We start from the raw sequence: 23,164 nt of genomic DNA, 5'->3' as shown, positions 1-23,164 counted from the left end.
CGGATTATATTCCAGTCTGTGATAGCAAAACAGTCTTATAGCTTAGCATCTGCTTCATCTGACCACTTTTTTATTGACCAAGTCACTAGTGCTTCCTGCTTTAATTTTTGCTTGTAAGCAGGAATCGGGAGGATAGAATTATGGTCAGATTTGCCAAATGTAGGGTGAGGGAGAGCTTTGTATGCATCTCTGTGTGTGGAGTAAAGGTGGTCCAGAGTTTGTTTTTTTTTCTTCCACTGGTTGCACGTTTAACATGCTTATAGAAATTTGGTAATTTAAGTTTCCCTGCATTAAAGTCCCCACTTCTAGGAGCGCCGCCTCTGGGAGAACGTTTTCTGGTTTGCTTATGGCGGAATACAGCTCATTCAATACTGTCTTAGTGCCAGCCTTTGACTGTGGTGGTATGTAAACAGCTACGAAAAATACAGATGAAAACTCTCTAGGTAGATAGTGTGGTCTACAGCTTATCATGAGATACTCTATCTCAGGCGAGCAATAGCTCGAGACTTCCTTAAATATCGTGCACCAGCTATTATTTACAAAAATACATGTCTTGTCTTACCAGATGCCGCTGTTCTATCCTGCCGGTACAGCGAATAACCAGCCAGCTGTATGTTGATAGTGTCGTCGTTCAGCCACGACTCCATGAAGCATACGATATTACAGTTTTGAATGTTCCGTTGGTAGTTTAATCTTGCTTGTAGGTCATCTATTTTATTCTCCAGATTGCACGTTTGCTTGCAGAATGGAAGGAAGTGGGGGTTTATTCGATCACCTATGAATTCTCAGAAGGCAGCCTGCCCTTTGGCCCTTTTTTCTCTGCCGCCTCTTCACGCAAATCACGGGGATCTGGGCCTATTCCTGAGAAAGCAGTATATCGTTCGCGCCGGGCTCGTCAGACTCGTTCAAGGGAAAAAAGGATTCTGCCAGTCCGTGGTGAGTAATCGCAGTCCTGCTGTCCAAAAGTTATTTTCAGTCATAAGAGATGGTAGCAGCAACATTATGTAAAATATATATATTTTTTAAATAAGTTACAAAAACCGCAAATAAACAAAAAAACAAATTAGCTGGGGACATGTAAAACGTCTGCCTTCTTCTCCGGCGCCATTATCACAGTGGTGGGGGTCTTGCTGTGTGTGAGTCACTGATACTATATATGTGACACTTACTATGCTTCCTGTGCGTGTGTCCTTTGTGTGTGTGTACAGCTCCGCTGCTCCAGGGTATTATAGTTCTGAGGGTATTATAGTTCTGTGGCTGAGCCCTGAGGATGCAGGAGGGAATATGTTAGCAGGATCAATGATAGCAGGACTGTCTGGATCGATTTCTCATTTGGGTTGTGACGGGTACCCACAGAAGCAAACCCTAGTCAGGGCAGGGTTAGGCAGTGACAGGTACCCACTACCCATAGGCCTACTACACTCTTAGGGGAAAAAAAGGGTTCCAAAATGGTTCTTCGGCTGTCCCCAGGAGAACCATTTTTGGTTCCATGTAGGGTTAGGCTGTGACAAGCGACCACAAATCCAGCGGGGACAGAGGCTGTGACAAAGGCAGGTACTGACAGACACCCAGAAGGACAGAGGCAACTGAGACAGGTAGGTAGGTAGTGACAGGTCTTCACAGCGCTTGTAGACAGACAGGGACAGGTATGTACTGATATAGGCAGAGACAGAGAGAGAAACAGACGTGCATAGCGGCATATTTTGACTCTTGTCGCGTATCTCTTGGACTGGTAGTTCCATTTGCATGCTACAGACGAGGCATGTTTAGACTGTGCTTTAGGAGATTGCATGGAGATAGGCTTCCTCCTCCCCGTGCTGTGTTGATTCTTCATTCGTCAACCATCGCATTTGTTTTTAATTCATGAGTTGAGCCACTGGTGTTGAATTCAAGCACTGGCCTAGAGGCTAGGGATAAAGATACAGTGTGTGTGCGTTCAAGGCTGCTTCGTGCAGACACACACTTCAAGGCTCTGGGTCCACCAGTGCGTGTCACACTGTAGTTGGAGAGGTACTGTGGAGGCGTGAGACGACAGACCGAGAGACATGAGAGAATGACAAGGCTTGAATACTGGGACCAGAAATGCAGGGAGATAACTGGGCCTTCATTTTGGGTAAGAATGGAACATTGGAAAGTTAATATGGCCCAAAAAATATATGCCAATTTCAGTCTCTGTTAGAGCTGTTAGAATGTAATCTTAACAGTTGCTGTACTGCTTCAATATTCTGTTCCAAGTCATTTGTCGGCTGCAGTCTCTTTGTTCTGCGGAGGACTGGATATGGAGAGCAATAAAGTTAGCTTCCCTTCTGAGTTCGTGTTTTAATAGTCTAGTATCACGGCAAGTTACATATCTCTTGAAGCAGAATACTCTTGATTTGTGTTTAATGAGAAATGTTTCTCTGCTTTGAATGCAATTATCTTATCAGCCATGCTCTGTTTTACTCTGTAAAATATTAAGTAAGGATAAATTATAGGCAAAGTAGGTGCCAGATTCCTCCCTACTCATTGGCTATACTATGAGTTATTTCTGTTGATGATCCAGTGTATTGATTTAGACTGGGTCGAGTCCGAATTTAGACTCGGTACTAATGGTGGTGTCAGTATCAGAGGGGGCCTTGACAGATCGATGATCAACAGAAAGGCATCCATATGCATTGGCCATGAGCACCATTTGAGATGTGAACGAATATTAGCCTTCACAGCGCGATAGTGTTGGCCTTCACAGAGTGTTCTGCTACTAAATAATAGATGAAAAGCTCACCTTTGATCCACCGGACCATAGATCTGGGCCTCTGTTCTAACGCTGGACAGCTTAACCTGGCTCGAACTCTATGAATACACAAAGATGGACACACACATACTGTACATACGGACACACACACACACACACACATGCACTATGTGTATACACAAACATTCATATGTTCACACATACAGTACCTAGACACGTTTTGATATAAACACACACACTCATACACACACACATACACACACGGCTCACAGCTGGGAGTTTCTGACTGTTGCTCTTTGATGCTGATGCCTGTTGATTGTGTGGCTGTGTGTGTGAATGTGTTTGATCTGTTAACACACTAAAACTGTGTCTCTCCTCTGGTTTCTCCTCAGGATTGAAAAAGCGTACCAGGAAGGCCTTCGGGATACGGAAGAAAGAAAAGGGAGACAAGGACAATGACTCAACGTAAGTCTACCAGTCTAACTTACACACACACACACACACACACACACACACACACACACACACACACACACACACACACACACACTCGAACATTCATATACACGGCTGTCACCCAAAGATGATTCCACTGGCTGTGAACGTTCCATCGAGGGCGTTGAGGTTCTGTTGACCACGGACGTTTCGTTCCACCTGAGGAGCTCTACAGTTTGAGCCATAATGTCCGCTCATCCGAGGAATGTTGTCTTGGCCAGCTGTATGGCTGTGCCCATGCCTCTGTGAAACTGCCTGTAACTCTGGCTTCAAGGCTCAGCACTGTGATCAATCACTACCTGGACCTAGTCTTTTCTCTAATGCTGTTTGGGAAGTACCGATTCCCCTCACTGGGTTGTATGTGCATCCATGCATGATAGCTTTTCATTTTGATTCATGACATCTGATAGATGGGTATGAATCTGTTGCTGTGTGTGCGTGCGTGCATGCAAGTGTTTGTACCCAGTGATGTAGTGGTGTTACCCTCCACTACAACACTGTGTGTGTGTGTGTGTGTGTGTGTGTGTGTGTGTGTGTGTGTGTGTGTGTGTGTGTGTGTGTGTGTGTGTGTGTGTGTGTGTGTGTGTGTGTGTGTGTGTGTGTGTGTGTGTGTACTGTATGTAATTGTTTGCAGGGGAAGTCAACCCTTATACATCTTTCAAACCAATACAACTTTATCATTCCGGCAACTTTTTGTCGACTTTCTCTTATATATGAAAGGTATTGCCGGCAACAACGCCTCATCTTTTATTTCCGCCAACCGACCTAGTCATGATTGCTGTAAAGTTCTGCCTACGGTTTAGTATGAAATGTTGCTGTGGCGGCATTGGTACACACTACGCTCTTAAGCTCTGGATGGTTGCTAGGCAGCGGCCATTACTTCTAGCGTCCAGGCAGTTCTAAAGTTTGCGAGGCGTGTCACTTCACCGGTCTCTTCGCATAGCCCACCACATGCACTGTTTTCGTAACCACCGGTTACTGCGGGAATCGATATCACTGAATGTCGAAAATATTGGAATAATGTAGGCTAATGCAATTGATGCAAATGGTTGATTACTGAAACACCCAAAGTCGTCCAATTGTTATAATGGGATTTGAAGCAATAGCCTACCCGCGTGTGGTCAGCTCCATTTTGCACCGCTTTGAGACAAGCGGGGACTCGTCTTGATAAATCAATCAATGTCCGATTTGTTTTCTTTTTCTTTTTTTTCTTCTTTCTTTTCACTGAATCTCAGTTTGGATATTGGATTGACTACAATTAGACTGTATAAATGTTAGCTAAGTTGAGGTGAGTGCTGCTCATGATCATCTTGTCTAGTTGGATCATTTGTTAGCACTGATCAGAACACTTCACCAGCGTGTTATGTACAGTAGGTTTAACAAGGGGATTATTTTGCTCTTCACTCGCAGTGGGTTAGTAGCCAAGGCCTACTCCCGACCAAAAGCATGTGACTTGTCTTAATCAATCAATGTGATTTTGTTAAACTGAATCTCCGTCTGTATGTTTGTTTAATTCTCTGATTGAGCAAACAAGTGGAAGGGGTATGGCTCATCAACAAAAAATGTAGCATGAATCAAATGAAGGCCTATAATTTTTTTGCTTGGTTGTGTAAAAGCAACTCCAAAAGCCTGCGGAGGTTGTTTTCTATCGGTATCACGATGAAGATACTCTCAATATAAGTATGATCCCACACTTGCTCCCTAACAAAGGGATGTGATGGTAGAAAAGCATTGGCCTCTGTTTACAGTGCATTAGGAAAGTATTCAGACCCTTTAAATGTTCCTTTTTTTTTACGTTACAGCCTTATTCTAAAATGGATTAAGATGTTTTTTTCCTCCTCATCAATCTACACACAATACCCCATAATGACAAAGCAAAAACAGGTTTTAATTTTTTTTTGCAAAAAAAAGTATTCCGACTTTACTCAGTACTTTGTTGAAGCATCTCTCCCATTCTTCTCTACAGATCCTCTCAATCTCTGTCAGGTTAGATGGGGAACCTCGCTGCACAGCTATGTTCAGGTCTCTACAGACATGTTCGATCGGGTTCAAGTCTGGGCTTTGGCTGGGCCACTCAAGGACATTCAGAGACTTGTCCCGAAGTCACTCCTGCGTTGTCCTGTTGGAAGGTGAACCTTCGCACAAGTCTGAGCTCTTGAGCGCTCTGAAGCAGGTTTTCGTCAAGGATCTCTCTGTACTTTGCGCCGTTCATCTTTCCCTCGATCCTTACTCGTCTCCCAGTCCCTTCCGCTGAAAAACATTCCCACAGCATGACGCTGCCACCACCATGCTTCCCCATGGGAGGGTTTTGGCCAGGTGCTGAGCAGTGCCTGATTTCCTCCAGACGTGACGCTTATCATTCAGGCCAAAGAGTTCAATCTTAGTTTCATTAGACCAGAGAATCTTGTTTCTCATGGTCTGAGAGTCCTTTTGGAAAACTCCAAGCGGGCTGCCATGTGCCTTTTACTGAGGATTGGCTTCCCTCTGGCCACTCTACCATAAAGGCCTGATTGGTGGAGTGCTGCAAAGATGGTTGTCATTCTGTAAGGGTCTCCCATCTCCACAGAGGAACTCTGGAGCTCTGTCAGGGTGACCATCAGGTTCTTGGTCACCTCCCTGATCAAGGCCCTTCTCCCCCGATTGCTGAGTTTGGCCGGGCGGCCAGCTCTAGGTGGTTCCAAACTTCTTCCATTTAAGAATGATGGAGGCCAATGTGTTCTTGAGGACTTTAAATGCTGCAGTAATGTTTGGTACCCTTCCCCAGATCTGTGCCTCGACACAATCCTGTTTCAGAGCTCTACGGACAATTCCTTTGACCTCATGGCTTGTTTTTTTCTCTGGCATGCACTCTCAACTTACATAGACAGGATTGTGCCTCTCCAAATCATCTCCAATCAATTTAATTTACCACAGGTGAAATCCAATCATGTTGTAGAAACATCTCACGGATGATCAATGGAAACAGGATGCACCTGAGCTCAATTTCGAGTCTCATAACAAAGTGTCTGAATACTTATGTAAATAACGTATTTCTGTTTTTTATTTTTAATGCATTTGCAAAAGAAAATTAAAAATCGGTTTTCAATTTCTCTTTATTGGCTATTGTGTGTAAATTTATGAGATTTTTTAATTTATTTAATCCATTTTAGAATAAGGCTGTAACGTAACGAAATGTGGAAAAAGTGAAGTGGTCTGAATACTTTCCGAATGTACTGTACACTACATGACCAAAAGTATATGGACACTGGTCGTCGAACATCTCATTCCAAAATCATAGGATAATAATATGGAGTTAAGCTGATGCTATAACAGCTTCTACTCTCTGGGAAGGCTTTCCAAACCTTTGGAACATTGCTGCAGGGACTTGCTTCCATTCAGCCACAAGAGCACAAGAGCAGCACTGATGTTGGGCGATTAGGCCTGGGTCGCAGTCGGCTTTCCAATGCATCCCAGAGGTGTATTTGCATTTTTTATGGATCCCCATTAGCTGCTGCCAAGGCAGCAACTACTCTTCCTGGGGTCCGGTAGAATTAAGGCAGTTCGATGGGGTTGAGGTCAAGGATCTGTGCAGGCCAGTTAAGTTCTTCCACACCAATTTTGACAAACCAAACTGTTGCCACAAAGTTGGATGCACAGAATCGTCTATAATGTAATTTCATGCTGTAGCGTTAAGATTGCCCTTCACTGGAACTAAGAGGCCTAGCCCGAACCATGAAAAACAGTCCCAGACCATTATTCCTCCTCCACCAAACTTTACAGTTGGCACAATGCATTGGGGCAGGTAGTGTTGTCCTGGCATCCGCCAAACCCAGATTCGTCCACCACTCCAGAGAACTCTTTCCACTGCTCCAGAGTCCAATGGCGGCAAGCTTTACACCACTCCAGTCAACGCTTGGCATTGAGCATGGTGATCTTGGCTTGTGTGCAGCTGCTCGGCCATGGGAACCCATTTCATGAAGCTCCTGACGAACACTTATTGTGCTGACGTTGCTTCCTGATGCAGTTTGGAACTCAATAGTGAGTGTTGCAACCGAGGGCAGACAATTTATATGAGCTATACGCTTCAGCACTCGGCGGTCTCGTTCTGTGAGCTTGTGAGGCCTACCACTTTGCGGCCGAGCTTTTGTTACTCCTAGACGTTTCCACTTCACAATAACAGCACTTCCAGTTGACCGGGGAAGATCTAGCATGGCAGGAATTTGACGAACTGACTTGAAGGAAAGGTGGCATCCTATGACGGTGCCATGTTGAAAGTCGCTCTTCAGTTCGGCCCATTTTACTGTCAATGTTTGTCTATGGAGATTGCATGGTGGTGTGCTCAATTTTATACACCTGTCAGCAACGGGTGTGACTGAAATAGCCGAATCCCCTCATTTGAAGGCGTGTCCACATACTTTTGTGTATATATAGTGTAACTTTTTCTACATGACAGCGGTTCCACACGTTGCCGTGACGCAAGTTGTGTGGGAAAAATATAAGTTGTATTTTATTCTGTTATATTTAATTTTATTCTTAGCCTATGTGTGTTGACTGTGATCAGGGTAGCTTAAGTGTGTCTTGTCTGTTTAAATGAACAAAATAGCTATTGATTTCATGTCCATGTAGCATACGGGCTGCACAGACCAGTAACATAATTAGAATATGCCATTCAGTTCTTTTGAAAATGCTTATCCCGGCAGAAATGTGGTAAAAATGGGACTGTATGAATTGAGCTCATAATTTTTTGGCCAGATTATTATTATTTTTTACAGGTAACATGCCATAAAGTCTGTCTATAAAGGGTATTAGAAGGCCCCTACATACTGCGGTTTTCCAGTGAGCTGCTTTGCTAATTGGCAGTGCGCTTAAGTGTTAGGAGAAAATATGGAAAGTGGATATCAAGATCCTTACTTTCTCTTTGCTCCCTCCTCTCCCGTCCTTTTTTCTCTTTCTCTCTCTTTCTTTCACAGGGGCTCGCCTGACAGAGAAGGTGGTGTAAGTATCACAAAATCATTCATGCTTTATCCAATGGATTAATCGGTCAACTTGTTCAACTGTGAAATAGTTCACAATTATTGAATTGTGTTGTCAATAAAGATGCTTAATGTCATTGCTGGAAGGTGAAGACATGATTGCCTATTTTACAAGCTCGGTTTAATACTGCACAGTCCTTTAGGTGAATCAGCACTGTGACATTGGTGTCCCTTTTTTCATTGACTCCAGAATCAAATGAAATGAGTCTTATTGTTGAACTTAACTGTTTTGTGAGGTATTGAATTTCCTTTCATGATTTGATTGTATTTGTATTCTCTGTATTGTGGGCTCGACTGTCATCATCCAGGATCCCCAAGAGATTGAATCGGTATTGAACACTATTCGAGTCTCGTCTAGTGTAGGATATGTAGTTACTATAGACTCTACTCTACTAGACCTTAGGTAATCCTTAGGTGTATAGTTACTAATTGGGTTCATAGTTTCTGTATCGGTAGCATTGAGTAGCCAATCACTTAGCGTAGTAGTGCATGGGTTGAGTAATCAGGATCCTGATTGGTGGAATTGATTGTGATCGTGTCATTCTGTTTTCAGTCACAGAAGAAAACCAATGGTGCGGCTGTCAATGGATTCTCTGGAGAGATCGACTGGGACAGATATGTATGGAACCATCTTCCTTTGAACAAGCTCATATAAAAAACAAACCTATGATTATGTTACAGGCATACTCTCAAAGATCTATATGTCATGGACAGTAGATATTCTTCTGACCCTTCTGTCACTGTCGTTTCTAAAGATTCTGAGTGTATGTTCATGTAGAATCAATCGGTTGAGGTCAATTCCAATTCAATCAATTCAGGAAGTAAATTGAATTGACAGAATTGAAATGGGATTGAGCCCAACCCTGATCGCATGTTGTAAATCACAGCGTGTGATGTTGGTGTGTCTGTTGCCCGTGTGTTTCAGAACACCCCTACGGTGGACGATGAAGGTTACAGTCTCAGGCCAGACGAGGAGGAGGGGCCAGGATCAGATATCCTTTATCATCTAGCTACACCCTAATGGAGCAAGATATGAACTATTTCACACTACATAGTACACCTACACCTAATACTACACCTATAGCACTATAGTTCCACCAACTCACAGATGACTTATAGCTTTTATGTCACAATATGAGCACATTGCTGTTTGTATGTAGAGTCTGTGTTTGACTGACTGACTCAATGACTGACTTAGTGAATGACTGTCTATCCAGATCAGAAACATTTTGTATTCATCCCACCATAGAACAGCCTATGAGTACAAATCAACATTGAGACCGTTGAGCATAATTTCATCTCAGCTCAATAACAAACAGGCAGCCGAGAAATAACTGAGTATTACCTCAACTCAATAACAGCTTACAGCATATGGCCTAGAGCAACTATATATTGATTAGACTGATATTGCGTGGAGATTTGCCAGGCTTTTCGGAACCTGCTGTTCTGCGAGGAGATTCTACGGTCTCCTGATTAGAAGCTGTTGTATGCTGTAGTATCTAGTATTTGGTAGAGTTGTAGATATAGAAATGGTCCGGAGTACAGAGTTTCCCCTAGTACAGATCTAGGATCAGCCTCCCCTCCCACAATCCTAACCTTAACCATTTAGTGGGGAAAATGCTAAACTGGCCTAAGCTCATCGTCTAGGGGCAACATCACCCTGCTCCTAGAAATACAATGTAAATTACCTATAATCTTCAGCAGTTAAAAGATTACTGTCTTTAACGGCAACCCACCTGGCTCCAAACCACCCAAGGAACACTTCTTCTCCTCCAGCGAGTCGGAGGGAGAGGAGGACCACCGGAAAAAGTTTAAGATCAAGATTAAACCTTTACCAGCGGAAAGTGCCAGCTGTTTGGCCCCCTCAGTAGATGAACTCAAAGCCTCCATAGGCAACATAGCTCTGTCTCCTTCTCCTCTGGTGAGTCCCTCCCTCCGCCATCACTGCTCTGCCCTCACTGGAGCCATGGTGTCATTTTCTCTTACTGTATTCTAGAATGTGTTTGAATTGTTGCGTCTGCTTGCTATTCCGTTCCTCATTAAGACATTCTTTCCAACGTTCAAAACACATTTCTTACGGTCTCTGTGTGTTTCTCGGTCACACTGCATGTGTTTTCTCCTCATTAATCCACGTATATGCCTGTCTGTGAGTGAATTATATTATCTCAGAGGCTTATTCCATCCATATACCTGTAGTAACAGTGAGCTAGGGAGAGAGACACTGGGGTTTGTTTACCCTCTACTACATAATACATTGCTGATGCTAGGGATGTTGGGGAGAGAAATGGTGGCTGGCAGGTCTTCAGCATTCTGCTGTGACCTCAGTGGACTACCAATTACTGGAGTGGAGTTTAACCCAAGGCAGATGTCTCTAAGCAGCCCACAGAAACCAACGGACACTGTGTTATTGAGTCTCATTATACACTTTAAACTGGAGAGAGAGTTCCTACACCACAATAACAACAACTTCATGAGAAACCATGAGATTCAAACCTACTCAAATTAAAAACATCACTTAAAACCTTAAATTAGCAGAGTGATCCAAATGAGGGAGAGGTGTTTAAGGAGTTTCTCTTTGGGATGGGGCCCCTCCCTTCCAACCCGCTCCACACCCGTCAACCCTTCTCTAGTGTCATACCTGGTGTAAATAATTCAGCCTGGAAAGTGGGTATTCACAGTGAGGCCGTGATGTATGCTGTACGTACGCAAAGACAGTCTCTGGTCATACGAGAACCTTACAGACTCAATAATTCATCCATCCACTGGCTGGAGAGCCGCTTGCTAGCCGTTAGCTCACTAACCTGGAAGAGTGAGCAGGTGTTTGGTTGTTTTAAGGTGTACCTGGCTCTCTCTGTGTGTAGAGGAATTTTACAAAATAGATCAGGGAATAGCAGACAGTGGCTGTGTGGTTCTGAGTGTGGCCAGTCAGTCATAGAGAATTGTACTATGTCCTCCTTTCTGTAGGTCAAGTAATCACCTAAAACTCAATGTCAAAACCTTGTTCCAGAAAGGTCTGTCACTGTACTAGGTTAGGGGACAGAAAGGGTTGGAGACTACGTGCCATGGGTCTAGGAGAGAGCTTTAATGTAGAAAGATTTCACCCCAGGTCTTTCAAGTCCTTTTAATATAGAGATGTATCCCCAAGCAACGGTTCTAACTCCCACGTCTGAATAGAAAGCAGTGCCACCTCTGTCCTATACTCTCCAGATTAAGTCTGTGCCAATTAGCATCTCCTCCATTTAGTAAAACCTTTCCAGTCTGTCCAGAGTGCTGGAACCTCTACCTTTTACCTCAGTCATGAATTAAACATGAGTCACATGCTGGACCCTCACTCGCCATTGCAACTGTGTGCTTACCCAGGTAGCCCTGGCAACGGTTACCAGGACATTGGCTAAAGAGAGCTGGGATAGAGAGCAAAGGTTAACAGGCTAAATCGAACAACGAGGTTATTTCCACATTTCCTTCCCTGGCTTTCTCTTGCTCCCTCATTTGATCTCTCCTGCATTCTCTCTCTCTCTCCTTCTCCCTTTCGCCTCTTTCTCTTCCTCCCTCTTTATCTCCCTTGACCTCGATGTCTCTGTATTAAAGTGGAATGTGTTGCTCTTAGAGGGGGATGGCTGTTGAGAAGAGAGACCGAGGAAGACGGGTGTGTGAGCAGATTATACTCCCATGGGCATTTCTGTACACGGCGCAATAGATGTATCCTTTAGATTTTCCCTTGTACTCAACAACAATCACTATTGACTAAACGTCCAGTCACTCATCAGATCAAAGTCGCTTATCGATATACTGTAAATGGATGAACGAATGGGTGTGGAAAGTGAAATGGATGGACCAATTGGTAGATAGGGGATACTTATGCTCTCTCCGCGGCACTTACGTAAATCAGAGAAGATAACTATTGCCACGCGTGTTTGTTTGGTCAGTCAATTTTGTGTCTACAGTAATTGTGGATGATCTACGATAACATAGTATCCCCTCTGCCCCTTTCTCCTCTCTCTCTCTCTATCTTTGTCCTGCCTCCTCCCTCTACCTTCCTCCCCTTCTACCTGCTAACTTCTGTAGAGGAGTAGTCCGGTAAGCCTGTTCTTGGCATGTCGTTGTCGGTTTCTTTTTCTCTCTCCTCTCTCTCTCTCTCGATGTCTCTCTGTTAGCATGAATTGCACACTTGCATGTCTGTTTTCTCCCTTTCTGTTTGTGATTCGCCATACTGACTTTTCTCTCTAAGGGTCACATTGAATGCCTGGTGGGTGTCCATTGGGTCCATTGTAATAGAGTATGAGAAATATGCAATAGCAATACAACACACTCAGATGTACTGGTGAACCAGGATTTGTGGAGAACAGGTTGCTCTGAATGTGAACCAATGGTTGTGGGATTTGGGACTACCACAGTACCAGCACGAAGACAGCTGCTGTATAGTGACCTTTGATGAGATAGAAATCTGGCTGCTTTCTCTCATAATATCCATGCACCTTTTGGCTAGCGGCTAAGACACAACAGCTCAGCAGATTATGTGTGCGGGGTGTGTGTGTGAGTATGTGCTTTTATTTCAGTTCCTCTGAGTAAGGTCCCCTGAATGTGATTTAAATTGAGGCTGTAGCAGTCAGTCAGTTGCATTCCACACAAACATAATGATGGGAAGAATTACAAGGGAGGTGGCAAAGGGCAGAAAATGATGCAGATATAAAAGGGAGATGGAGAAGGATACAGCTGAATGAAGCCACAGCAGGTCCACCGAACAGTGGAGAGGACAGGGCCAATTGGATCAGTCATTATGGGTTGTGGATGACTGTGATTTTCTCTCTCAACATATTGACATACACACCCATGCCTGATCGCACACCCACGGATGAATCATCACGCTCACTCGCGCGCGTGAATGAGTCATCCGTGCTCCTCTTAAGCCCTTCTCAGCTCTCTGCTTTCTACTCCATTATGCATGGTTGATCTCGATAGCTGTGTTCAAGAGCATCAAAACCATAATGTATCATGGGCAAATTGTGACTGGCTGACTGATCTACAAATAATAAGGAATAGTTATTTATGATGCAAGGTGATTTGTAGATCAGTCAGTCGGCGGCCCAGTGTCTCACGTCAGATGCCATCACCTCTACGCGAAGCTCGTCCCTCAACTGATCTGTGGAACTCATCCCTAATTCTGAAAATCACTCCGCTCTCGGTAGATGACACACTGGCTACTACCGCAAACCATGTTCGATCAGCTGAGCAAACTTTCTCCTGCTAGCAGCCTATTGAAGACTTGTTTGAATGGCCATACGGTAGCTATTTTGCCAGCTTGTTAATGAAGTTGTACTGCACCAAAGTTATGGAACTGTTCGCAGAAATCCGCATGTATCTGATAGCTGGCACTGTGCCTCGCTACTTTGAAACATGTTGCCAACGCGATAACACCGCAGAGAGCAGTCAGCTGTGTTGTAGAACTCCGCACACTAATCACGCCAGAACAGATGTCATGAAAACTAATTTGTGCATTACCTAAAACTTCAATACACTAGCTAGCGGGAGTATTCAGCATTGAGTGTGTGAACTGATGTTTCATATGGATTGATTTGAAATTGGTTCAGCCAGCAAGCAGACACAAGCTATCTGATGTGCTAGCTAGCTAATTTTCGTTCAAATTTCATACAGTTTCTACCACCACAAAACATCTTAGCTAGATGTAGAGTTGGGTGGTGAAGACTACCCAAAATTAGCTACAAGTTTATAGTTTAAAAAAAAAACTCTTGACAATGTCACCTTGGTAACATTTTCGAATGTTAGGACAGCATATTGTAGCCAAACATATTTTTAGGTATCCCATGTGCTTGCAAGTTATCAGACAGGTCAGATGTGAGACAATGTGGTTGATCTATTTTAAAGCACATTCAGGCTGTGGCTCATGCACTCTTAAAAAGCATGCTGCCATTTGAACTGGCACGGCTAATGATGGCACCACAGTCCTATAAAAATGTTGCAGCGCTCCGCTTGACCTGTCATTGCTCCAGTCACACAATGTTGCTGCCTCATTGCCCCGTCCACCAGGAAGTAGCCTACAGCTGAGTGCCGGAGCCCCTATACCACAGGTGTCAAACTCATTCCACGGGGGGCCGAGTGTCTGCGGGTTTTCGCTCCTCCCTTGTACTTGATTGATGAATTAACATCACTAATTAGTTAGGAACTCCCCACACCTGGTTGTCTAGGGCTTTATTGAAAGGAAAAACCAAAAACCTGCAGACACTAGGCCCTCCGTGGAATGAGTTTGACACCCATGAGTCAGCCTTACACCATCTTACACCATTGAGCTACCGATTGGCACAGCGGTATAATGCACTGCGTCTCAGTGCTAGAGGCATCACTACAGACCAGGGGGGGCAACTCCAGTCCTCGAGGACCTGATTGGTGTCACACTTTTCCTCCATCCCTAGCAAACACACCTGATTAATCAAATTGCATTCTAAACTGAAGATCATGATTAGGTGATTATTGGAGTCAGGTGTGTTAGTTGGGGGCTGGGGCAAAACTGTGACACCAATCAGGCCCTATCGAGGACTGGAATTGCCCACCCCTGCTACAGACCCAGGTTTGATCCCGGGCTGTATCACTACCGGCCGTGATCGGGAGTCCCATAGGGCGGCGCACAATTGGCCCAGCGTCGTCCAGGTTAGGTTAGAGGAGGATTTGGCCAGGGAAAGGCCATCATTGTAAAATTTGAATTTGTTCTTAACTGACTTGCCTAGTTAAATAAAATATAACCATTTTTTTAAGTAGTCAACTGGGTGGGGATTGCTATGAGTTGGGAGCAATCAGCCAATGAAGAGGAAAAAAACGGACTACTTTAAAATGGAGATTGCCTCAATGGTGCTGCCCATGCTGTCACAGACGCTATAATGGCACCAATACAAAGATGAGTCCTCTATCTCTATGGCACAGGTGTCAAACTCATTCCACGGGGGGCCGAGTGTCTGCGGGTTTTCGCTCCTCCCTTGTACTTGATTGATGAATTAACATCACTAATTAGTTAGGAACTCCCCACACCTGGTTGTCTAGGGCTTTATTGAAAGGAAAAACCAAAAACCTGCAGACACTAGGCCCTCCGTGGAATGAGTTTGACACCCCTGCCCTATACCATTTAAAAAAAATAATAACCCAAGATAGACCACAGGGTGTCGTTTCCAACCGGAGCAAATTGAGCGTTGTGGGCAGGATAAGCAAGGAGGTGGGCAGGGCCAAGCACAAGCTACCGAGATCCCATTGGCGTGTTCTAGCATGTATTTGCATGTTTCATTTAGGGAACACCTACTCCTGTGAAGTGAGCGTATGCAATAACTCAATTCGCCATTGCACTCCTTCTAAAACAATGCAACTTTTAAAAAACTTTTCGAGAGGTTTAAGTCTACAAAACTTAGTGCACTCTGTTCGTAACAGATGATTGTGTAGCAACCGGCACAGACAGCGGCGTGTTATGTGGTAGTGTATTAGTGGGTTGTGTTGTACTTACCAGTGTTCGCGGGGTCCGACATGCCAATCAACCTGCTATCTGCCAATCACAGGGATGCCTGGAATGTTCTAATGCCGGGCATCCTGGTGGTTGGCGGAGTGGCGTGGAGGGGGGTTGGGCAGGGGGATTGAGCATTGGAAGTTAAAACCAGGTTTAGCCATTGTTCTCTCTCTTATGTCTGGGCTTCACAAGAGAAGGTCACAGTTGGCTTGTGGGGTATCTTTAGTTTATTTGGCGTGGGCTACGGCCAAACAGTAGCCTGTGTAAAGTTGGGTTAATAAACCGTCAATTCGTAAACTCAACCCTCTGTCTAGACAATTGTTCCTTTATGATCTAGTCAGGTCATTTACAATAGTTTCGGGAGCAGAAAACTGTATTGAGCTCGAGTGTTTCATCTCTGAGAGAATTAGCAGAATATTGGCCAGGTTTCATCTAGCTCTAACTTCTCCCACTTTCTGCCACAGGATTTCCTCTCCTCTCACCATATTTGGTGGTGAAAAGAACTTAAAGAGATGCTTCAGATGTATACGTCCTGTGAAGTATCTGGCTCATTGTTCTCTCGTAGTGACATCACTATGACAGTAAACTACTGTACTGTACCTTTCTTTACCACTCTGTGTCTCTGGTGCGGCGATGACTAAGCTGAATTTCCATTACAGCCATTAATGGTGATGAATCTGGTTGTGCCTTTTGGAGAAGTAGGCTACTGGTTCTAACTGACTGAGTGTAACTGTTGTGTTGTGAGTGTAACTGTTGTGTTGGGAGTGAAACTGTTGTGTTGGGAATGTAACTGTATTAATTTGGAGAGGTGTGCTTTACTGATTCATCACTCTCTGACCAGGTATCTCTTCTCTCTTCCTTTTTGCTGGTCATAGAGACGTAGCCCGGTAAGTGTCCCACCATTCCATGTCTGTCCCTGGGGTAAATTACAAACGCTTCTTCTCACTCTGCTTCCTGTAACCTGCCTGAGGAGTGGAGGGGAGAAGGTTGCAGTGGAGTTGACAGTTGAAACAGATCAGGAAAATATTGCTAATTTTTCACCCAGTCTCTGGGTGAATCTGAATAGTCTTTCCTTGATTCCTCATAGCCTCTGTCTTCGCCGCCTCCTTGCTTCCTTCTGATATATTAAGGAGCTGGGTAGAAGAAGGGATGACACGACGCAAGAAATTGAGAAAGGGCATTTGAGATTCACCCCATCTGTCGACAGCTGGACCCTTTGATCTCTCACTTCAGACCCGCATTCTAGTGATTCCTCTGCTCCTCTCTCACTCTCCCTTCTCCCTCTATTTTCCTTCTTATCGTGTCTCTTTGAGAGTTATTTCATGCACTGTATTCTCACTAAAAAGCAGCACTCTCTGTCTTGGTCTCTTGCTCTTTTTATCTCTCCCTGCTCTCTCTTTCTCTCATTTTCTCTCTCTTCACCTCTGAGTTTCTCTCTGTCTCTCTCACCATGTTTCTGTATCTCTCTCTCTCATTACACAATCTCATCTGTATTATGTATCTGTCTCTCTCAATTTTGTGCAGGGTGTATAATGTTTTGGGCTTACACGAGGCTTCAAAGACCTACTCTTTCTATCTGTCTCTGACAGCTTTCTGTGACCACTGAACTCCCACTATGCACTGAGTGCACAAAACATTATGAACACCTGCTTTTTCCATGACATAGACTGACCAGGTGAATCCGGGTGAAAGCCTTGATCCCTTATTGATGTCACCTGTTAAATCCACTTCAGTCAGTGTAGATGAAGGGTAGTAGACCTGGTAAATAATTATTTTTAAACCTTAAGACAATTGAGACATGGATGGTGTACTGTACTGAAGCCAATTGCTCCTAGATTGTTCCACAGTATTTTTGCGTGAGGTAGAGAGAACAGACCTAGTGGATCTCCACTTCCCTGTGGAGACAGTTGCTAAGTCAGCCCAGCCAATGCTCTCATCCGATTAGCTCATTCTTAGGCTACAGAGACCATTTTCTGACCTAGTGGATAGGCTCCCTCCTGGGAATACTGTATCTAATGTGCACATTAACACAGTGTGACTCATGGATTTTTAAAACCCTTTAATAGTTCCATATGAGTCATTTGAGTGTGAAATGTAATGTGTGATATGTTTTCTTGTCTTTTTTCAAATGTATGTGTTTTTATTATAGGGGTTGATGACAAAGGACTCTGGTAAGTACCTAAGTTGTCTCCTCTTGTTGTTTAAAGCTAAAATCCTCAGGTGAAAAGCCAAGTCACTGATTAGCTTCAATGTGTTTCAGTGTGTATGATGAGTCAGTTGAGGTGAACGACTGTGAACGAATCTCTCCTCAGGTGAAGAGATACAGGTAGCTCGGCCAAGACGTCCTGCACCCATTGAGGTCCCCACATTGGCAGCCCCGGCGCTACAAGTCCCCAGGTACGTCTTCATCTGTTGCCCACTGACCTGTTACAGACTCGCCCCAGGTTCTGTGGCTGTGTAGTCATCCACTGGTCTGTACATCCGTAGTTTTACATGAACCTCTTGTTGACTTCCAGTCTCTGATGACAATCAGCAGTCACTGATTTAGTCACGTTAATTCGGAAGCTGATACATCCCCTTCCTTCCCTTTTGACATGAATGCATCTCTTGTTGTAGTGTGCTGAGTGAGGGGACTGAAGTTTGTCTTAGTTTCTGTGTGTCGACTGATCGTCTGACTCGTCCTGCTGTCCCTGTCTATCCTTATCTCCATCCCTCAGCAGTAAGAAAGCCACAGTACCAGAGAATGCTACAGCCTACTAACCCTGTCTGTCTGTCCCTCTTTATGTCCCTCCCAGAAGTAAGAGAGCCCCAGCAGTACCAGTACCAGAGAAGAAAGCAGTACCAGAGAAGAAAGCCGCACCTGTACCAGAGGACACTGCAGCCTTATTTGGGCCTCCGCTGGAGACAGCCTTCGGAGAGCAGAAAACTGAAGGTACATCAACTTTCTTTGATGTTTGTTTGGTGTGTGTGTGTGTGCGCGCGCTGAGAGATTTAACCAGCATCGACATTGGTTCAATTACTTGAATTGCATTTAGTTAGTATTTTTGTTTGTGAGATCAACTCGCCGTTTCTCTAGAAAGAAATCCAAGCAAGCACGAGAGAAATCAGATCAGGAACAAACTCTGGGATGCTATAGGAATTTGTAGTTTTCAACAGGAAAAAATTCAACTTAGTTCAGCGCAGAAAACATGCTAATTAACTACAATGCCCATAATCCACTGCCCGCCCTGTTTATCCAGGCCCCTGACACTCATGAGAGAGGGATGTACACAACGACGAGAGGGATAGAGACAGTTCGTGAAGTAGTTCTACACAATTGATAGTTGCAGGACTCTGTAATTTTGTCAGACAGCTCTGCAGCATAAGGAAGCTACTAGCTAGCCATCTAGTTAGCTACTAGCCTAGCTGAACAGGATGACTCGTTAGGGAGCACAGAGATTACGGTCACGTTTCCCTGCTCAGACTTTGCATGCATCAACCCGTGGTTGCGTGCCAAGTCATCGACTGTTCCGTAGGGCACCAGATTGCTGTAACATACAGTACTGTATGATGTGGTTAGTTGATATGTAAGATCTGGCATGCGTCAGCAACACCTGGGCAGAAGAACGCGCCTAACGTTAGATGGTGGTCTGGCCGGCTGGCTGCTACTGCCTGAGCAAAGATGAGATGAGCAGAGATGAGATGAGATGAGCAGAGATGAGATGAGCAGAGATGTGACTAAAGAATTAAATAGAAGAAAGTCATCAAATAAAGTAATAAGACAATGGATGGTTTTCAATGTTTTGGCAATTGAATGTTCTCAGTATTTGCCATTTCAATTAAAAAGCACTAAAATGATTTCATGTAAAAATTAAAAATTAAAAAATAACCAGAAACCATAAACTGTGATTCTTTTTTAAAATAAAACTCGAACTGACCTCAAAAAGCACTAATCTCTCAGCACTAGCGCGTGTGTGTGTGTGTGTGTGTGTGTGTGTGTGTGTGTGTGTGTGTGTGTGTGTGTGTGTGTGTGTGTGTGTGTGTGTGTGTGTGTGTGTGTGTGTGCGTGTGTCCATCCCTACCTTGTTTTTCTGTGATCGAGCGCTGTAACGACAATGGCTTGTCGTGGGAGCACTGACGCTGGCTGTGACACTGAAGACACACCGCAGATGCATAGCACCAACAAGATGGATGCTTCCTATTCCCTCCACTACCTTTCGGCCACCTCTAAAGACACTATCCCTCTTCCCTTGTCAGCTGCACACACTGCCACTATGTCTTGCAAACTAAAACTCTCACAAACACGCTAGTGGTCAGAGGCACTATGAGGTAAATGAGATTCCACCTTGGTTGGTTTGTTGTTGTGTGGATCCTCCCCTCACCCCTCTCACAGTCAGGGTTTTATACTAGCTCTGCAGGCTCTGACTGGACAGCTCTTAGCTTGTTATATAACTACCTGCCGAAGCATAGCTAATGTTACTACATACAGATCCAGCAGCCTTTGCTTTTTTTTAAACACACCATTCAAGGATAGAGGTTTCTCGACGAGGTTGTTAGTCCCTGCTGATATCCCTCTTTCTCAATGGATGATTCTGTGAGACTGATAGGGTTGCTATTCTCTATTTGTAAGTAACGGATGAGCTTGTATAAAGATGCTGCCTTCGGTAGTAGGAGATATTCGCCACAACGATAGCTAATTAAACTGATATTACCTCGTTACTTCTTGGTGTCTTTTTTTTTAGCAGTGATTGGTTGGTTATAGACATGACACGTTTAGGTTCATGGTAATCTGGGTCCAAGAATTCAGATTCAATTCATGTCTTTATTGTAGATGCTAACGTGCAGTATTTTAACATGCAGTTACCAAGAGGTATCTATTTTTAGCTTATTAAACTGACGCCCCCTCTATGTTATGTCCCCTGTCTGTCCTGAACGTAGCGGGTATATCTGAGCCAGTGATGTGTGGCGTGTGGGGTGCTCCTCTACCTGAGTCTGAGTCACTGAGCCCAGACTTCTCTTTCACAAGACCCTTCCCTACAGGCAGTAAGTTTTCCATTTGTGTTTGCACTTCCTGGAATGACTGCACGGAACCATCAACTCACCTCATAAACCACCTCACCCTCATGACTGAACCTAATGAGCGATCTGGACGGATGAACAGAGGGAGAGAGAGAGTCTGTGAACAAGTGTGCCATTAACTCAGCCCGTACTAACCCACTCATTTCATCCGTCATTAGAGATATAATTAAATCCATACTAATGTTGAGCATCATGATTCAATTGCCTCTTCCTCCTCTTCCCCCCCTGCATCTGCATGGATTATGGGCCATATGCATGGTGGTGTATGTAATATATGGCATGGGGCCGTATGGTAGTTCCCTACCTGTACTGTGCTGAGCTGGTGTGGCGCAGCCAGGCACTAACACCAGGTGCCTCTAAATGGCGCCACCCTTTAGAGTGACAGGCTGTTCACGGATGCACTGATATCATTGCAGCTCCGCCCCCGCTTCCGCCCAAGAATGTCCCGACCTCCCCCCCTCTGACTGGCTCCCCCTCTGCAGATGCTGCCGGTAAGACCCCTCATCCCTCGACCCCTCACTCCAGCCCCCTACCCTCTCTCCTTCCCTCTAACTTTTTCTTGCATTTGCTGTCTCTCTCACTCTCTCTCACTGATTCTCATACTAACTGCTCTGCTCCTCTCTCCCTGCACATGGCTCTGTCTGTCAGGTTTGTCAATAAAGGCAGAAGGCTCAGGGAGGAAGACCTCCGTTCCAAACCTGGACACAATTTTCGGCCCAGCGGAACCCCCTGCCTTTGGCGAGGAGTCTGCCGACAAGTGGATCTGCTTCAGCGAGGAGGAATCCGCAGCCTCTGAAAAACCGCCCCCTCCAACGTCCCCACCCCCTCCAGAAGATCCCCCTGCCCCTCCTGTACCCTCCTCCCCTCTCCCTCTGGATGACCCTGTCCCTGCCCCCTCTCTCTCCCCTCTCCCCACCTCCCCTCCCCCACAGGAAGAACCTGTCTCTCCATTACACACCTCCCCACCCCCTACAGAGGAACCAGTGCCCCCCCTACCCACAGTCCCACCCACACCTAAAGACCCTACACCCCCACCCTCACCACTTCCACCAAAGGACCCTACACCACCCCCCACTCCCACACCCACTGCTGTCCCCACTCTCGACTTAACCTCCAGCATCGCCCCTGTCACCTCACCCCCCAGCGTTGCCCCTGTCCCCTCTGCAGTCCCCTCTTCTCCCAAAGCAAGCACACCTGTCTCCCCCACCAGCCCCCCTGCCCCTGTGGAGGCACCCTCACGCACCATCCCCCCGCCCCTCGTCGCGGAGGAACGGAGGAGTCCTGTAGCAGCAGCTCTGCCTGTCCCACCTGCCCCTCCGAAAGAGGACCTCAGTGAAACCACCACCACCGTGTCACCCAAAGATGTTGGCCAGGTTTCCCGTGTTGCGCCTCCCCCTCCTCCACCCCCTACGTACAGGGCAGTGGTGTCCTCGCCAGGACCAACGACAGGGGGTACGGGTAGTGGTGAGTACCCCTGGAAGGCTAAACTCATCCTACACAACACCCCCCATCTGTCACCATCAGTCTCAGCCCGTAGAGACGTGCTGATGTATAACGCAGTCAGCTAGTGTAAGCACATACTTGATATGTTGTCATTGTAAAAGAGTCTGTTCTTAATTGACTTATCTGTATAAATAAATGTTGGTTGATTAAAAACTAGGAACATAATGACCATCTATTTAAGGCAGTGATTAGGTTTAGGTGGCTTGCTGTTTGACTGGAGCGGCCCGTTGAAGTCAACTGTGAGTAGGAGAATTATATTCATTACGTTGTGTAATGATTAGATTAATGCTGACTGATTCCTATATCAGGGCTGATCACAATCCTCACATTAATACAGTATAAGAGAAGGTACTGTACAGAAACACTGCTCTTGTTTAGACCTACAGCTCGTCTTACAAAATCGAATTTGTGTGTGTGTGTGTGTGTGTGTGTGTGTGTGTGTGTGTGTGTGTTATCAGAAAGAAGTGGGTTAAGATTTCTAAGCCAATGAACCCGTTGTTCCCTGTTGTCGTCTATGTAAGGTGCTTTACAATTATGACGGTCGTTATGCAGTATTGTTCTGTTGTAGACTAAAAAGAGAAGTGTGTAGTGTAGACCTGATTGTGTGTGTATTCTACGTGACCATGATGAGGGGCATTAGTTAGTTTAGTTTAACACATGGAACGGGACAACCGGATTCAGGACTGAAAACACAGCCGGGACAGATCCTGCTGACACAGCACTTCGGAATGCCGGGATGAGTGGGTATTCTGGCTCTGACTTTCTTGTCCCCCTGTGGGAAAATCGTCCCTCAAGATAAACAATAAAGTGTTTGACTGAGTCCAGAGTGTTTAAAAAATATATATCATATCACCCACTACTGCA

The 23,164-nt window shown here is 45.1% G+C and overlaps 1 protein-coding gene across 17 annotated transcripts in view; it reads left to right on the top strand.

Annotated features, from left to right (window-relative positions):
• LOC129855514 (SH3-containing GRB2-like protein 3-interacting protein 1) overlaps positions 1-23,164 on the top strand; it is a 111,164-nt gene that overhangs the window by 71,224 nt on the left and 16,776 nt on the right. For 13 of the 17 annotated variants that reach the window (XM_055923245.1, XM_055923248.1, XM_055923250.1 and 10 more), the window contains 14 exons: positions 3,124-3,196; positions 8,176-8,200; positions 8,547-8,567; positions 8,792-8,857; positions 9,164-9,230; positions 9,975-10,159; positions 12,304-12,315; positions 16,615-16,626; positions 17,889-17,910; positions 18,052-18,136; positions 18,535-18,671; positions 20,657-20,761; positions 21,214-21,288; positions 21,446-22,261. In XM_055923245.1, the coding sequence (XP_055779220.1) occupies positions 3,124-3,196; positions 8,176-8,200; positions 8,547-8,567; positions 8,792-8,857; positions 9,164-9,230; positions 9,975-10,159; positions 12,304-12,315; positions 16,615-16,626; positions 17,889-17,910; positions 18,052-18,136; positions 18,535-18,671; positions 20,657-20,761; positions 21,214-21,288; positions 21,446-22,261 (1,701 nt within the window). Of the gene's footprint in view, positions 1-3,123; positions 3,197-8,175; positions 8,201-8,546; positions 8,568-8,791; positions 8,858-9,163; positions 9,231-9,974; positions 10,160-12,303; positions 12,316-16,580; positions 16,627-17,888; positions 17,911-18,051; positions 18,137-18,534; positions 18,672-20,656; positions 20,762-21,213; positions 21,289-21,445; positions 22,262-23,164 lie in introns of those variants that run through there. The other 4 variants (XM_055923251.1, XM_055923252.1, XM_055923253.1 and 1 more) reach the window with 4 other exon arrangements.

The sequence above is a fragment of the Salvelinus fontinalis genome, chromosome 5, assembly GCF_029448725.1.
Source record: "Salvelinus fontinalis isolate EN_2023a chromosome 5, ASM2944872v1, whole genome shotgun sequence".
NCBI classification, from domain to species: domain Eukaryota; kingdom Metazoa; phylum Chordata; class Actinopteri; order Salmoniformes; family Salmonidae; genus Salvelinus; species Salvelinus fontinalis.
This window is presented reverse-complemented; position numbering and strand designations above follow the sequence as displayed.